Below are 17,874 nucleotides of genomic sequence, written 5' to 3'. Positions count from 1 at the left end.
AACTATCATATCATCACATGCCAAGTAACTTCATCCCAAGGACAAACTCCCTGCGGCAATGGGAATGAAAGCCATTCCACAGATATTCTGTACAGATACAGGAGCATAATGAATAGCTCTAATAGGGCCCACCCTGGACTATTATAATTTTGTCTATCCCAGTCTGATCATGAAAATAAAGCCTACAAACCAAGAAATTAAGACTGTGTAGGCAATATTCACATTACCAGCTTCTAGATATAAAGTAGCCCACTTTGCTATTATAAAACCAAATATGCAAATGAGACAACTTATTCTTTAATAAGTTTATATATTTACAATGGATTTTATATCTGTAATGCCTTTGCCTCAAAGAGCTTGCCCGAAGTTTTTCAGTATTAGCAAATGTTTTACTAAACCACAAATTCACTTATACTGGAAGTCAGACATGTATTTTCAAATTCATGGTAAAATACAGTATGTACCTCTTCCTGCACAAAAGATGCTTCTGAAGCAGCTTTTAACATACTCAACCACAGGCACACTCCCAAACCAGTGCCACACTTGTGTGTGCTTCCCAGGGGCCCTCCTACCTCAGCCGTAAGAGGGGCTCCAAGCACTTCCCATGTACTAAAATCAATTTGACAATGTTAGTTTCAGAGATTCTCTTAAATTAAACCTTTAACCTCTCAGCCAATCAAAGCTGAGACACTACAGTTCATCTGTTCTAACTGTTAATGTTCTACCTCCATTACAGAGAAATGAGTAAATAAAAATTTTGCCTACTTATTAATGACTTTCCAAGGCCATTCAACTTCCAAAATTACTGAATTATTCAAGCATTACTTAAGGGTTTATAATCAAATCAATCCTATGTAATTTCTTTAGTGACACTGACCTTCAGTTCTATAGGATTATTAGGAAATGTTCTCTCAGACATTGTGGTCACATGGTGTCGAATCCATTGGATGAGGTAGTTCACCATATTCTGGTATTCAATCCATTTGACTTCAACATCCTAGAACAATCAAATGATAGAAAAGGTTCATGTCTGTAGATAATAACATTCATATCTAAGACAATTTAGTCAGAAGTCACGTGTGAATTTACTTATTTGAAGCCTAACAGAGAGAACCAGCTAAATGTTTTCTTACTTTCACCTAGCCGCAATCCCTGTCACATAAACACCTTTAAAAAGATGCTATCAACATTTGGGCACTAACACTAACCTAAGGAGTGCCAATTCTCATCCAAAGAAAGTGGTTGCCTAGGGTACTGTATTTAGAAGGCTTCTGAGGCTCAGTCTAAGTACAGCAGAAAAAATCCAAAGTCAATTTGGGTTTTTAGCAGGGCTCAAGATGGGGGACTAACAACTTGTATAAGCCAAGTTAGCTGCCATCTTTGCCAACTATTTTAGATCTAAATCCACTGCATATCTGAAACTCAAAAGACTTGTCCAATATGTAGAAATCCAGATATGTATGCAAACTACAGGAAATGTATATGGTGGGATTATCCAGGAACTCAATAGGCAAACTCTTTAAAAATGGAGGAAACTGGAAGGCTGCCAATTACTCTGTTTAATTAAGTATTTAATGAATGCTTATTATGTTCAAAGGTTATGCTGAGTGTTATAATAAAAAAATCCTTTAAGATATACTATCTATTGTCAAGGAGTTACTGTCTAAATGCAGAGGCAAGAGAGATACATAATATAAACAGGCAAAATGAAGAGCAGTATTTAATTAAGTGTTGAAATGTTGAAATAACTGAAACAGGTAGTATATGCTAGTTGAGATAAGAATCAGGCAAGCATATCCGTGCCTTGAAATAGTTTCTAAAGCTTCTTGGGAAAGGCGGTATCTGAGAAGTTCTGCAATGACCAGTAAGTAATTATTGATGGAGGGGAAATGAGTGGGGGCTTTCCAACTTTTGTTGACAACTTTTGTTGAACTTCTAAAATTACCAAATTATTATAGCATTAATTAAGGGTTTACAATCAAATCAATCCAAAAGTGCCAAAAAAGTGGATAAAAGGGGAGTCCCATGTGAGTCAAGACAATGACATGGAAATACCCTCGCCACCAGTAAACAGTTCACATTGGGAAATCCTAGCTAAAAAAATGTAGGTAAACAAAATAAATTATGCAGTTTTTAATGTCAGAATATCTACATTGCATTTAGCCTTGCAAGGAATATGGAGCCATTGAAAGTTTTCAAGCTAAAGACCTCAGGTTCTAGGCAGATTAACGTGGCAACAGTGTACAGAGGTGGTGAGAAGAGGAAAAAAATGGAGACAGAAACCTATGAGAAAGCTATCAGCCTAGTTCTGTAGGGATAGGCAGCAGGATCCGCATGGAGGCAGTGAGAAGAAGAAAGAGAGGGCAAAAGAAACATTCTGAAGCAATGCCCAACATTGAGTCGTCAGGGGTGAGCATGGGAACAGGCTACTGAGGGATCCAAAGAGCATAAAACCTTTGCAAAGAAGAAACTAAGGAGGAATATGGAAACAGGACTAGAAACAGCACATGGAAGTGGCAGAAATGATCAGAAAAGGGAGCTCCTAATCCAAGGGAGCTAATCCAAGATGAGCTCCCAAATCTTCAAAATAAGGTAGGGAAAAAAGGTATTTGCAAGGAGGAAGGCAGAAATCCAGCTGAAGGGGATCATCCCTAAATATGTGACACAAATAGGGTTTCCTGTTCTCTTCCAGAAATGTATAACCACCAAAAAAAAAAAAAATGCATCATTGAAGTAAATTAAACAAACCTTTAAGAAATAGTAGACTAATAAAGAGCCCAAAGCTCTGTGTCAGAGACCTTCCCTGCTTATTAAGTAGCTCTGCTATTTTGGCCAAATCCAATAACTTTCCTCTGGAGCCCACTTTTAAATCATAAAAATATTATGATTTTTATTTCATAAGATAGTATGAGGTAGCAAATTTGAAATTATTTTCAAAAGTGAAATATTCTATACATATAGGAGGATTGCAAATATGGCAGTATAAAACAGCACCTAGCTAAAAATGGAAAATTCTAAATTTCAGGAAGTTATAGCTTTTATTTATAAAATGACCAGTAACTATAAATAGCCTCTTTTATTTATGAGACAAAACAAAATTTTTAATGCGTTATACTTTAAATTTAATGGTAGAATGTCATGAAATACAAAAACTATCAATTTATCAAATAGCATATTAACTCCAATTCTTTAAAATACATTCAACATTCAAGGTTGGGCAAGGTGGCTCTCCCTGTAATCCCAGCACTTTGGGAGGCCAAGGCGGGTGGATCACGAGATCAAGAGATCAAGACCACCCTGGCCAACATGGTGAAACAACATCTCTTTTTAAAAAAAAAAAAAAAAAGAAAGAAAAGAAAAGAAAAAATATATATATTCAACATTCAAAACCTGCAAAAATTACTATCAATAAATGCAGTCAACTAGTCATTACTGAATCAACAGCTTCGAGTGTGAAAAAATCAATACTCACATTTGCACCAATGCCTTCCCCACCTTCAGGGACTTTAGGAAATGCATCATAGAGAGATGAAACATAAGTTATTACTGATTTTTCATCAGGTGAGGAGACATCAACGTCTAAAAACAGCAACATAAATTAATCATTTCACAACGATGAAATCACTTTGGTAATTTCAATGGTAAATCACTTTTGATCAGACTTTCGTGTCAATACACATATAATCAAGAAAACAACTCACCTTCAGGGTCCAGAAGTCTTATAACACCAATTTTTTCTGCTACATAAAAAGCATGCTCTAAATTTGCAAGGTTGCTTTGAACAGCAACAGTATTCATATCTATCAGGTCCGGCCTAGGAAAAAAATTCACTGTGTTAATTAGGTTTTCTCATGTACCAATTCAACATTATATTTATATATGTTTCCATTTATAAAACAACTTCTGCTCAAATTAATAACAAGCCTATAGTAAAAGGCAGAGACTTTCATCAAACATTTAACATTGCTCACTTATCTCAGAAACTTTTGTGTTGAACGCAAATATCACAAGGAAAATATAAAAATTTGAACATATACAAATTTCAACAAGTCTACAAATATCTCATAGTCAGAATACATATGAGTATCTCTCCCATCCAACTGATTTAAGCTACACTACTCCAACAGCCTATTTCCAATCCAACCAGCATCCTATCAATATTTTTCCCCAAAGACAAAAAGCTTGTAGCTTAGTTCAATGATGTGTGCATGGCATCCTCATTGCACCACACCCTTTTATGTCACTTTTGTCTTCTATAACCTTATTCATTCTTCCAAGGAGAGATCAAGCTCCACCTCCTCTGTGGGACCTGGCTCATATTCCTATCCCTTATTTCTGTCTCTGTTCCCTGAACTCATACTTCCAGGCTGCACCACACACTGTGACACTTAGGATAATCTGAGACTTCCTTGCTCTATTAATTCACTGTTCTGTGTACATGTTGTTTCTCCCAAACCATCAACTCCAAGATAGCAAGTACCATGTATTAAGAAAATTTTGTATTTCATCCTTCTACTGAAATAAAGAATGATGTATAGTAGACCCTCAACAAATATGTACTCGTAAGTTGGTAAGCAGGCTAGTTCGTTAGTAATCTGAATCCTAAATGAATGGCTAAAATAAGCATTAGTTTATATTTTCACAAGCACGCATGTGTGCACGTACCAACACGCACACACATAGTTACACATATCAGACTTCATCTTTTTCTCATTTGTGAAACTTACATAACACCCAAACTTTGAAGCAGAAACTTTGAAGTTCACTCTATCTACATGAGAAAGGAAAAGAGTCCTCAAATACTTCTTGTAGAGAAAGTGCCAAAATATGGTCATTAGAGACTTCACTCAAGGCTAGAAGCCAGTCAGTAAACTTCCATCTCAAAAACAAAGCATTAAAAGAATACAGGAACAACGTGGAAACAGCAAAACCTTCAGAAAGAGTGGTACTTACCACCCAAAAAAATCACTGAGTAAGAACCTGTTGATCAGCTTACAAAGAAAGGCTCTCTACAATTTCCACAGACATTCTTCTTTGCTCAAAATAATCATTTGAGGAACCACAGAAAGAGTAGGAGGGCTCAAAGGTAGTATAGGAGAAATAAAATGCAAATTATTTTGTATACTACTTGGCAGGCGGCTCATATGAAAAGCTGTTTGAAAATATATCACTGATATTAGAAAGATAAATGGCAATTTGTACTCTTTTTTAAGGTAAGCAAACAGACCTCTCAAGAAAATCGTATACTTTTATACCACTTTGCACTGTTCATAACCTGGAAATGTGGTTACCATCACCTACACGCTCATATTATAGGAAAATATTAGAAAATCCTTTAATGTTTTCAACATGCCACCAATACGATCACTCAAAAGTGATCCTACCATTTATTATAGGAACAATAAATCCACTGACAACAATGCAGGTAAATGACAGATCTCTAAAAATAACATTTTTATTCACACAGAAACATACTGAAGAATCTGCCAACCTCAAGATTATTAAACAGGTATGTATAGAGGTCTAGACAAAAACAAATACCTAAAGTTCTTTCATCAAAAAATTGTTTGTTTCCATAAAGTTTGCACATTTTGGGGGAAATAAAAAACAGCCTTTCTAAGTCTGCCAAATCTCAGAACAAGACATGGCATGTTATTATGAGAAGCCTGTCATCAACAAAGAAAGTAAACACTGAGTAATCCCAGAAAGAATGAATAAAGTCATTGAAGAATCAAGTTTTTCAACTAAGAGAATACAACATAAAAGTTCCTTCAGAATGACGTAGCCATTTCAACAAAAGCAGCTGTAGAATACAATGAGTCTGAGTAAGTCATCTCTTTTATCATGAAGTTTAACACTTTAATGGAACAAAAACTGAATGGCTTTCCTCCACTAAAAGACAGCAGATAAAGAAAATTAGTTAAGTGAAAAAGAAGAGAAAAATTTTAAAACCACTATGAAGCTGGGTACAGTGGTTCACACCTATAATCCCAGCACTTTGGGAGGCTGAAGCAGGCAGATCACCTGAGGTCAGGAGTCTGAGACCAGCCTTACAAACATGGTAAACCCTGCCTCTACTAAAAATACAAAAATGAGCTGGGCGTGGTGGCAGGCGCCTGTAATCCCAGCTACTTGGGAGGCTGAGAATTGCTTAAACCCGGGAGGTAGAGGTTGCAGTGAGCCTAGATCTCGCCATTGCACTCTAGCCTGGGCAACAAGAGTGAAACTCCTTCTCGAAAAAAAAAAAACACTATGAAAAAGTAGTAATAGGCTGCAATCTTCAAAGTGCTATTTCTCCCCTAGCTAATCTCCTAACAATGTAGTGGTCCCTTTGTCTTTCAAATCAGTCCTTCCTCTATCGGCCTGAAGCATCCAGAAGAGGCCTTTGCTGTGTGTGTCGTATCTATCACCTTCATTCTTCATAGTCTCACTGGGATAACACAACCTTTAAAACCTTCATTTATGGCCAGGCGCGGTGGCTCATGCCTGTAATCCCAGCACTTTGGGAGGCCGAGGCGGGTGGATCACGAGGTCAAGAGATCGAGACCATCCTGGTCAACATGGTGAAACCCCGTCTCTACTAAAAATACAAAAAATCAGCTGGGCATGGTGGCGCGTGCCTGTAATCCCAGCTACTCAGGAGGCTGAGGCAGGAGAATTGCCTGAACCCAGGAGACGGAGGTTGCGGTGAGCCGAGATCGCGCCATTGCACTCCAGCCTGGGTAACAAGAGCGAAACTCCGTCTCAAAAAAAAATAAATAAAATAAATAAAATAAATAAAAAATTAAAAAAAAAAACCTTCATTTATTTTTCACATACAGAAGATACTTCCGTTCTAAAGGTTTCACTTCTTTGTAACTCTTTTTGGGAAAGGTTACCAGGAAGTTCCATTTCCATCTTAGGTTTAACTAACCAAAGAGCATTAGACTATATTAGAGTGACCATGTTCCCATGTTACATTTCAGATAGTTGAACATTAACTATTGTAACTTGCCTGTTTTATGGAAACTTTTCAAAATCATATAATTACTTTACCATGTAAAGTAATAAATGCTAGTCTTTTTATAGAAAAAAATAAGGTCATTCTTTTACTTTTTTATTATTCTATGATAATATCTTTTCAAAATGACCCAATCATCATAAATTAGCATTCTTTAAACATATTTCTATCCCAGCTTTTCTTTCATAAGCAATCAAAAGTAGCTTACAAAGAAAACACAAGAAGATAGCATAAAATTTAAATCAGGAGTATAAAACCAAGAAAAGGCCTTAAAATGAAATTGAAAGTGAGACTAAAAATGGCAACTCATGCCAGGCGTGGTGGCTCACACCTGTAATCCCAGCACTCTGGGAGGCCAAGGCAAGTAGATCACCTGAGGTCAGGGATTTGAGACTAGCCTGGCCAAGATGGTGAAACCCTGTCTCTACTAAAAATACAAAAATTAGTTGGCAGTGGTGGCAGGCGCCTGTAACCCCAACTACTTAGGAGGCTGAGGCAGGAGAAGTGCTTGAACCCTGGAGTCGGAAGGTGCCGTGAGCCGAGATTGCGCTACTGCACTCCAGCCTGGGTGACAGAGCGAGACTCTGTCTCAAAAAAACAAAAAAGAAAAAAAAAAAGGAGATTAACACAACAGTCTACGTAAGGCTTCCACATTATATCATGATAAACACCAATACATTCAACTGCAAGGAGCATGAAACAATGTCAAAATACTTAGAAAGGAAGTACTTAGAAGTACTTAGAAATATGGCAAAGGGGATACTAATTAAAGTTAGCTAAGAGAAAGAGAAAAATGCCAGCTACAAGAAGACTACTTTAGGGCAGACACAATGTTAATAAATCCTGAACCAAAACTGTGACAATAGCTGAAAAAACAGATACGGGAAATATCAATGGCTACGGTCCAAATCACAATTTTTTTAAAAAATGAAAAAATTCAGTGATTTAAATTCACGGAGTCTGTTAGATTGTGCTGGCTCTCAACTGGCACTCAATAATTATTAACGTAGATACAAACAGTAAGGTTTGGGCTACCCTGCATCTGCTTTCCTATGTTTGAGAAATTTCTCATGAATTTCATAAGTCTTAGGGATAAGGAGAGGAGCAAAGCCCATTTCCCAACAGAAAAACAGAAACGTATCAGGTTCTTCCTGCCTCTTTTCTTTGCTCAATTAATGTCCACCGCATACCTCACCTCCAACTCAAAATCTTTCTGCAGACTCTGTTCCACCATCATTTCCTCCAGGAAGTACTTTCCTCTGTTCCCAAATGCTGTCTGCTATCTGCATTTCTGTATTTACCACATGTTTCATAACTATACATTTGCCTATATCTCATATTGGACCATGAGCTTCCTGAAAGCAGAGCCCGTGTTGTCCATGTTTATATCCTCAATATCTAGCAGAATATTTAAAACATGAACTTTTGAGGAGTAAATAAATAATAAAGAAATAAATGAGCTATGGGGCTGAGACATACCAGTGTTTCAAATTCCTGGAGATATTTTCCATCCCAGGCTTGTTTTTATTCTTTTCAATGATTTCTACTGACAAAACTACCATCTATGGCTTCAAGTTTTCAAAACCTTGTTGAAATTTCCATGGACCAGGGTACAATGTCATAGCTTCTCCATGTCCTAAACAAGCACACACCCTTTCAAGGTTTCCTAAAGTCTTTTCTCTCCTAAAAAATCATTTGGAAAGTAGGCACGGAGTGAGGACAACAAACAGGCGTGAAGTATAAAAGCTTCAAAAAGCTGAAGTTGCTGCTTCTAGGTCCCCGCCGTTCTTATGCTCTCATGTGCCCTCAACTTCAGCTTCTGATAATGTTGCCAGTTGGAATAACTTACAAAGTAATAATCAAAAAACAACAACAAGGACTAATAAATACTGATACCTACTTTGTGGCAGGCAATACATTAAAGGACTTAATGCATTATCTCACTTAATCATCTCAGTGACCCTAAGCAGCTGGTTGTATTATTATCCTGAACTTACAGATGGAAAAAAACTGAAGCATTAGTTAAGTTATATAAATTGACCAAGAACACAAATCTGGTAAGTAGCAGTCAGGGTTTGAACCCAGGTCTGACTACAGGGCCTGATTTCTCTGCCATATCCTGGCATTATAAACTGAGAACTAAACAGTAACACCCAATATGAAGCTGAGAATACAAAACAAAGAAAATACAAAACAGATTATACTTCTGCTACTGGGCAAAACGGTAATGATGTTGGTAACCCCCATAAAGAAACACAATAATATGTATGTATGTGTGTGTGTGTGTGTGTGTGTGTGTGTTGATATACTCAGAAAGAATACACCATAAGAAATATGATGAAGTTTCAGATTATTACCAAAACAGAACTCATCAATGTATCCTATTCCAATGTTTCCCACACTTGGGTCCTAATCCAGATAGAAATAAAGGCCTGGTTATCTGTATTTTAACAGCTTTCTTTCCCCTGTCTCAGGTGATTCTTATTAGGCAAGTTTGATAACTAAACAACGTTAAAAACCCTTCTTTCTAATAATTATTTAATTTTCTTTCAAGATTTAAGCATTTTGTGTTGGGGAAAAAAGTCCACAGTGTCATCAGGCATTATATAACACCACAAACAAAAGCACCCATAAGCAGAAACGTGCGACTGCCTTATCCTCTCGGCAGGAGAGAGTGAACCTTTTTAACTCTTTCTCAGTGTTTATTTTTATTAAATATACAAGAAAAGAACACATTTAGTGCTAGCAAGGTGGGAGGGTGGGTGTGTCATTTTATGTTGGCCCAACTCTGGAGTACACTGTAAAATAATGAAGCCTAGAAAAAGATAGCATTTGGTCACATATTCTTTTTTTAATCAGATTTAAAAACCCACCTAAATTTTGTGATTTGAGATATCTGATCACTTGAAGAAACACTGGGTCACAACTTAAAAAGGAAAGACAAGACAGAGAGAAGAATGGTGGTTGTCAAAGGGTGGAGGGAGATAGAAACGGGGAGTTACTGTTTCATGGGTACAGAGTTTCAGTTACGCTGGATGAAAAGAGCTCTGGAGATGAATGGAACTCTGGAGATGAATAGTGGTGATGGCTATACAACAAAGTGAACACACTTAATGCTGCTTAACTATCAACTTAAAACTGGTTAAGATGGTAAATTTTATGCTATATGCATCTTATCACAATTTTTTTTTTTTTTTTTTTTTTGAGATGGAGTCTTGCTCTGTCACCCAGGCTGGAGCGCAGTGGCACAGTTTCAGCTCACTGAAACCTCCACCTCCTGGGTTCTGGCGATTCTCCTGCCTCAGCCTCCCGAGTAGCTGGGACTACAGGCATGTGCCACCATGCCCAGCTAATTTTTGTATTTTTAGTAGAGACAGGTTTTTGCCATGTTGGCCAGGCTAGTCTCGATGCGTTAGCCTCCCAAAGTGCTAGGATTACAGGTGTGAGCTGCTGTGTCCAGCCATAATTCTTTAAATTTTTGTTTTCTTTTTTTTTGAAATGGAGTCTCGCTCTGTCGTTCAGGCTGGAGTGCAGTGATGCGATCTCAGCTCACTGCAACCTCCGCCTCCTGGATTCAAGCAATTCTCCTGCCTCAGCCTCCCAAGTAGCTGGGAATTCTTTAAATTTTTTAAAAACAACTTCTACATATTTGAGAGAAAAGGCTAAATTGAGAGAAAAGACTAAACAACCACAGGAGGCACATAGCTGTGAGTCAGGTGTCCTGTAATTTGGTCGTAATTTGCCCTGACTGTGGACATCCTGCCACCTGTGTCTCAGTTCTTTCTGCAGAAAACGAGTATCAAGAATTACAGAAGTTAGAGCAAAAATCACCTAGGGAGCATCTGGAAACGTGTATGACTATGGGAGGGAGGGCATTATGGGCTGGTGGTAGCATAAGGTTCAAAGAACTCAACTGATTTACCCAAGATCTCAAGAGATTTATGTGAAAGTAGCTGTGAAACTTAGCATAAAGAACAATGTGCACGAGTTACCAAGACGTATCTATCGGCATAAAAACGTCATAAAACGGTAATCAGAGAAGACTACTTGATGTTTAGGTATACCTCATAGAAATAATTCTTCCCAGTCAAAAAACTAGCAAGTTCATTCATTTATTCATTCACTCAATATTTAATAAGCATTTACCATGTGCCAGAGAGTAAGTCACTGAGAACAACCACTGTGCATATGGAGAGCTCAGAGCTCCAAAGGGAGGTCAGGAGAAAACCTGGTGTAAGAGCACCCAGGTGATGAAAAAAGACATACAGAGCTCTGTGGTTGAAGGGCACATGACTACAAGGAGAGCAGTGCAAGGGCGGTAAGCCAGCGGCCAGGGAAACATGGTGAGATATGGGGCTAGATGTGTGGCAAAGGGCCATCATGATGCAGATTCTCATGAACACCTTAAAGGATTGTTAACTTTTTTCCTAAGAGCTATGAGAAGCCATCAAAATGCATTAAGGAGGATTAGAAGAGATTAAACGATTAGATCTGGGGGCAACCAGAGAAAAAATTTAAAATGGTCAAAGAACTCTCACAGAATCCAGGTAAGTGGCCATGCTGGCTTGTAAAGAATGTGGCAGCAGTGGGAAAAAAAAGTGGCCAAGCCAGGAGATATTTAGAAAGTCAAATCTACAGAACTGGTTATAGTACGACGCTGGTTATGTAATTAAGGCTGTAAGTATGGATGAGAGACAACACAGAGAGAAAAGAAAAAGTCCAACATGCAATCTTGAAAAACGCCAGTGTTTACTGGCCTTGTGAACGAGGCCAAGTCTACGGAGGGAAATGAGCAGGAGCAGCCAAGAAGTGGGAGAAAAACCAGGGAGTACAGTGTCATAAAAGCTAAAGGAAAGAGTATTTCAAGAAGAAAAGAATGCTTCATAGGGTGAAGTACTAAAATATAAGGAAAATGACACCTGAAAAATATCCACTGGATTCAGCTACACAGAAGTCACCCATGACCCAAGAATAAGTGTTTTAACAAATTATGGGGTAAGAATCTAGATTAGTATGTGTTAGGGAATGAGTATAAAGTGAAGAAATGATGATGGAGGATATCGCCAAGTCTTATGAGGACTTTGGCCTTGAAGGAAAGGAGTAATATAAGGTAGAAGCTGCAATAAAGAATGCAGTTAAGGGAGAGTGTTTTTGTTGATCGTTGTTTTATTAACAGAATAGGCTGCAGCATGCTTAAAATCCAATAAGAAAGATCTATTGAAGGAAAAAGCTGAATATATACAAGAAGGGTTTCTAAAGCAATGACAGAGATAAGATCCAGGGCACAGCAGGAGGGGACAGGCTTTGGATGGGTGGAGAGAGGACTCCTGTGTTGAAAGGAAGCAGGAGGATGAGGATGGATGCGAATGAAGACAGGTTTGTGTCGGCAGCAAAAAAGACTTTCTACTTGTTGGCTTCAATTTTCTCTGAGAGCAAGAGTCTAGACCACCTGTTAACAGTGAGAAAAGGTGGTGGGAGGAGGTGCTGTGAGGAAAAGAAGGGTTAATCACACAGATAGAAAAAGACTGCTGGCCAGAACCATTTGAGGCTGGTGATGATGAAGTTCTAATGAAATCAATCTACCCTGAGGTATGGCTTTCTCTGGTGTGCTTCCCTGTGTGGGGACATGCACAGACAAAGCACATAGTTGGGTTCATACAGGCTCAGCCTTTGCTGGCAAAATAGTACATACTCAGCAGTTTGCAAGGAACTGAAAAGGGACTGTGTGGACGTGTAAAACAAAACAAAACAAAAACAAGCCTCGCTCCATTTACCTAGAGACCATTTTCAGAACACCCTCTATACTACAGAACAACCCACACAGAGGTGACTGAACACACAATGCCACTTAACATCTGCTTTTCAAAAGATCACAATAGAAATATACATTCAATTGCCTCACTTATCCTATGACAGCAGAGAAGTTACCATAACAAATTCCTGAAGATGACTGTTTTGATTAAATCATGTTCAGGCTTGGCATGTCCTTTCTGTTCTTATCGGTGCAAAAAGCACCTCACCTTGCAGTTGCCAAAAAAAAAAAGAAAAAAAAAAAAAACCCTGTAATACGTTCCTCCATTCTTCCCTAGCAAGTAAATACGCACTTGCACATAGTTGCATAACTCAGTGTAGATATCCCTTTATGTTCATATTTGGGCATAGATTAAGAGCTCTAAGGTAGCAACAAGCTATGAAGGTAATTTTCCCTTGTTCTTAAAGCTAGGTGCCTGAGTTTTTTCAAATACTCTTTTTTTTTCTACAAAGTGACTCTCCATTAACAAGGTAAACAGCAAAAATCAGAAACCGTATATTTATAGCAAGCTTTTTTAGTACTTCGAGGTTAGAATCCAACAACTTCAATAATTAAAAGATACCTAATGAATTATGACTTTCTCACTTCACAAAGAACAATAAATCCCATAACAGCCTAAATTTTAATGAATACAGAGAATGGTATATTGATGTTGACAGAGAAGTAACTCCTCCAGTGCCTCTATTTTAGTGAACTAATAAAAGTAAAATTTAAGTAACTTTAGCGACTAAAGGATAAATACACCCTCCCCAAAAAGGGGTAGTGAGAATCGATTTATTTTTATTATGGTAGAAAACTAAATCTCAAACTACTTCATCTCACAGACTAAGATGAGAATGTGAATAATCAAATCAAAATACAAGAAGTGTTGAAATGAACAGAAGAACTATCAAAGAAAAGCAGATGGAGTTACATTTACCAACCAGCTGTTCCTGTAATGTAAAAGAAATCTTCATGTGAAAGTAAGAGAAGGGAAACATGATAAGGCAGGACTTGTCAAATTTCTAAGCAAGGAGAGTCTTGATCAAAACCCGCCTTCCCTCAGGCTTTACAGTCATTGCCCTGTTGTTAGCGGATCTGTGACAGCATGTTGGGGGAGGGGAAACTCATGTTTATTACACACTTCCTAATAGCCACTCTCTCATATGCTACTTCAAGACAGCCCCACTCTAACTTTTCTTTTTTTTTTGAGTCGAAGTTTCGCTCTTGTTGCCCAGGATGGAGTACAATGATCTTGGCTCACCGCAACCTCCACCTCCCGGGTTCAAGTGATTCTCCTGCCTCAGCCTCCCAAGGGGCTGAGATTATAGGCACCCGCCACCAGGCCCGGCTTTTTGTATTTTCAGTAGAGCTGCGATTTCTCCACGTGGGCCAGGATGGTCTCACACTCCTGACCTCAGGTGATCCACCTGCCTCGGCCTCCCACAGTGCTGGGATTAGAGGCGTGAGCCACCGTGCCCAGCTGACAGTCTAACTTTTCAATGATCACATCACTGAAATTTGTCAACGTAGTCATTTTTCCCCCTAAACTCATAACGCATGTATGTTTAGACTAACAGCTTGCACATCAAACGGTGAAACATGAGCCTGCCATTTCATTTCTGGCACATCTTTAAAAGCTGAAAAGAAATAATTTTATGAATGAAAGGACAAAGTAAAAGAAAGAATAGAAAAATAAGATAAGAATGGGGCTTAGACCTGCTAAAAGGTAACTAACAGGTTAAGAAGTGTTTCTTTCTCAAAGGCATCATTGAAGGGAAACAGGGCAGAAGGGGTATGCATCAGTACAACTCTTTTGGTAGACAATTCAGAAGTACGTCTCAAATGTTTAAAGGTAATCCCCTTTGTCCCAGCAATTCCACTTCCAGGACCTTATTCTACAGACATAGTCACTCGCCTGCACAAAGACACATACAAAGTTCAATACAACAGTTTTAAAAGCAAGAAACAACATAATATCCATCAATGAGGCACTCTAAATAAAATGTTATATGCATACAATAGAATACCATACGGAATCTTTTTTTAATCACAGATACAAGAAAAAGTAGGACTGTGGTAACAAGTGCCTGCTGTAAAAATTGCAACCAGGTTTCCCAGGCTCCCATGAAGAGGACAACCAGGTAAGTCATCTTCCTACTGTGGCTGTGTCACTTGTTCAGTTTTCTGCCTCAAAAATGAAAGTAGGAGAATGAAGTAGCTCAAAGATCTACTTCAGCCGGGCATGGTGGCTCACGCCTGTAATCCCAGCACTTTGGGAGGCTGAGGGAGGTAGATCATTTGAGATTGGGAGTTTGAGACCAGCCTGACCAACATGGTGAAACCCTGTCTCTACTAAAAATAGAGAGAAAATTAGCCCGGCATGGTGGCGCATGCCTGTAATCCCAACTACTCAGGCAGCTGAGGGAGGAGAACTGATTGAACCCAGGAGGTGGAGGTTGCAGTGAGCCAAGATGGCGCCACTGCACTCCAGCCAGGGTGACACAGCAAGATTCCATCTCAAAAAAAAAAAAAAAGGTCTATTTCATGCAGTAATGAGAGGCTTCATATTACAGATAATTTCTGTAAATTAATCTAGACAAGAAGACCAGGAACATAAAAGGAAAAGTAATATATTCAGGTATTTCCTCTAAATATTTACACGCCAAATTACATCCCCCAAATTGTATGTTAAACCATAGACACAATAAAAACGTTCACCAGAGGCAGACACTAACTCTTACACCTCACTTGGATACAGATGCATTACATTACAAGCAGTGTATATTAGTTCTTCAAGAATTTAAAAACGAGATAATGGTTAGAAGTCACCCATTTCTGCTCTCAGAGTTCAATCATTTTGAGTTCATTTGGCAATGTAAATAAGCAATTTGACTTTTTCTACACAAGCTGGATTACTGGGAATTTTTTTTAATTGATAACTTTCAGGCTCTAGTGTGTGTCTGGCTTGTGGCCACACAAACTACAGCCCATGGCCATGTATGCACACACATACACACACCCTCAAACCTCTGGATTCTGCAGCCTGAAGGCTAAAGGAAAAGAACCACCCACTCAACACTAAGCCAACTTCCTATGGGAACATTTCAAACCCTAAAGGGCCTCCTCCCAGTATTAAACCAGTCGAATCCAGTTTAGCTTCTAAAGTGTGACTGAATTTAAGCATGTGACTGAATCACCAGCCTGCAGGTCATACAATTAAACAAGATGACTCTGGACCCAGCTTTATAGTCTAACCTTCCCAATTACAGCATCTTTAAACTTTAATATAATGAAATAGGATGGCCCTATTATATTCATTCAAAATGCTAACAATGGACAAAATAATTGCTATCCAACTACATATTCAGACAAGTGAAAAGTTCCTCACTACTTAATTAGAAAACATTTCACTGCTTTGCTCCTGCATATAACCTATTCCCAAAATTTTGCGTCTAACTTGGCTAATATATTTAAAACAAACCTATGAAAAGACCACCAAGGGCGTTTAAAGGCAAATTATTTATTTATTTATATTTAGCTTTCTTTTTTTTTTTTAAGGCAAATTAAATGAATAAGAAAAATTAAAGACAAGAGTAAGACAGGCAGAAACTAGTAAGCAGAAATATCTCTTCAAACACACACGCTCCTAGTTTTAGTCTTGACATACTTAGCGACTTTCCATAACGCCGCCTCAGATTCGCAAGGCTCTCCCGCACTTTTTGCACTGTTCTCTCTGGCCTTTGGGTACATATTCATGTTCATGCCTGCTCAGGCAGACTTGTTTTCACACTGAGCAATGTTAGGCACTGTTGTTTTGGAATTTGGCTTTCATTAATGTTCTAGGGCAGATATCCACTTGGAGAGAATGAGAGAAGCCAGACAAGTCAGAGACTAAATTTCAGGCTGGAAGTGAGAGCTTTATCTCTCCCAAAAGGAAGCAAGTCGATTTTACTGTGATGCCTCAGCAAACCCTTAAATAAAAGGAGAGTTGAACCCTCTGCTTGTAACACCTACTTCCAAAGAACAATCAGTACCGTCAGGGATTTCGCTCCTCTATATTAACCCTAACTCTTGGTGACTTATTAATCCACTAGTGTTTAAAGGATACTCCTAGGATCCCTTGCCTACAGGCTCTTGGTTAATTCTACTTTATCCTCTCTTGTTTTTAATCTACTTACACACCAGATGTTTTTGTGACATTATTTTGATCTAAGCTCATCAAATCCAGTATTCTTTGTTAGTCTTTTGATTGAAAATTATGATTAGGGGCAATAGCAAGGCATATTTATCCAAGATCTCTTACCAGTTGTGGTTTTTAGCAAAAAGGTTGCATTAAATTCTAAAAGAAATTCAAGTATACAAACAGAACAAGCAGAAACTAGTACAGGTAATATTTTTTACTATTTGAGCCCTTTTCATTAAAAGCTGAACATAACACACAGAAGTTCCTAGAAGGAATTATGAACAGAATTTCCTAAGAGATTTAATAGAAAGACATAATATATTTATCAGTGACCTATTTAAACAGAAGCTATAGAACCATCCCTTGCAATCTGTTCCACTGAATCATATAACTTTATCATTCTTATTACCCCACTGCATAATCCAGGCTCTTCGTCCTCTTTAGGATAATGTGACATACTAAAACTGCTTAACAGTTCCACTGTGATTTTGCTCTCACTCATTCTAAGTGTCTTAGTGTTCTCTTATTATCTATAATTTTTCTTATGAGTTACTGATGCTATTTTCATAGATGGCTAACTCTAAGTTAAACAACTAATGCAGTCCCTCATTAGTTTCTTACAAGGGGCATCTTAGTTGTCAGTTGTATATGGTACTATTCATTTAGTCATTTCTTGAGTTCATCGATAATTTTCATATATCTTTGCTGAAAGTATCACTGATCTTCAAGAATGGACTATCACAATTGTTCCGGTCAACGGTTCCATTTCTTGAAATCTAGTTTGCCTGGTTTTCGATCCAAGATGGCCGTTTAGGAACAGCTCAGGATTGCAGCTCCCAGTGAAAGCGCAGAGGGTGAGTGGACGCCGTGTTTTTATTGCCCACAGACTAGGAAATT

General features: G+C 38.2%; 1 protein-coding gene across 1 annotated transcript in view; it reads right to left on the bottom strand.

The window, feature by feature from the left end:
* DST (dystonin) overlaps window positions 1-17,874 on the bottom strand; it is a 510,996-nt gene that overhangs the window by 190,525 nt on the left and 302,597 nt on the right. Inside the window, 3 exon segments of the mRNA XM_037732623.1 lie at window positions 878-997; window positions 3,473-3,579; window positions 3,702-3,814. Of these exon segments, the coding sequence (XP_037588551.1) occupies window positions 878-997; window positions 3,473-3,579; window positions 3,702-3,814 (340 nt within the window).

The sequence above is a fragment of the Cebus imitator genome, unplaced genomic scaffold (assembly GCF_001604975.1).
Source record: "Cebus imitator isolate Cc_AM_T3 unplaced genomic scaffold, Cebus_imitator-1.0 Scaffold460, whole genome shotgun sequence".
Lineage (NCBI taxonomy): Eukaryota > Metazoa > Chordata > Mammalia > Primates > Cebidae > Cebus > Cebus imitator.
This window is presented reverse-complemented; position numbering and strand designations above follow the sequence as displayed.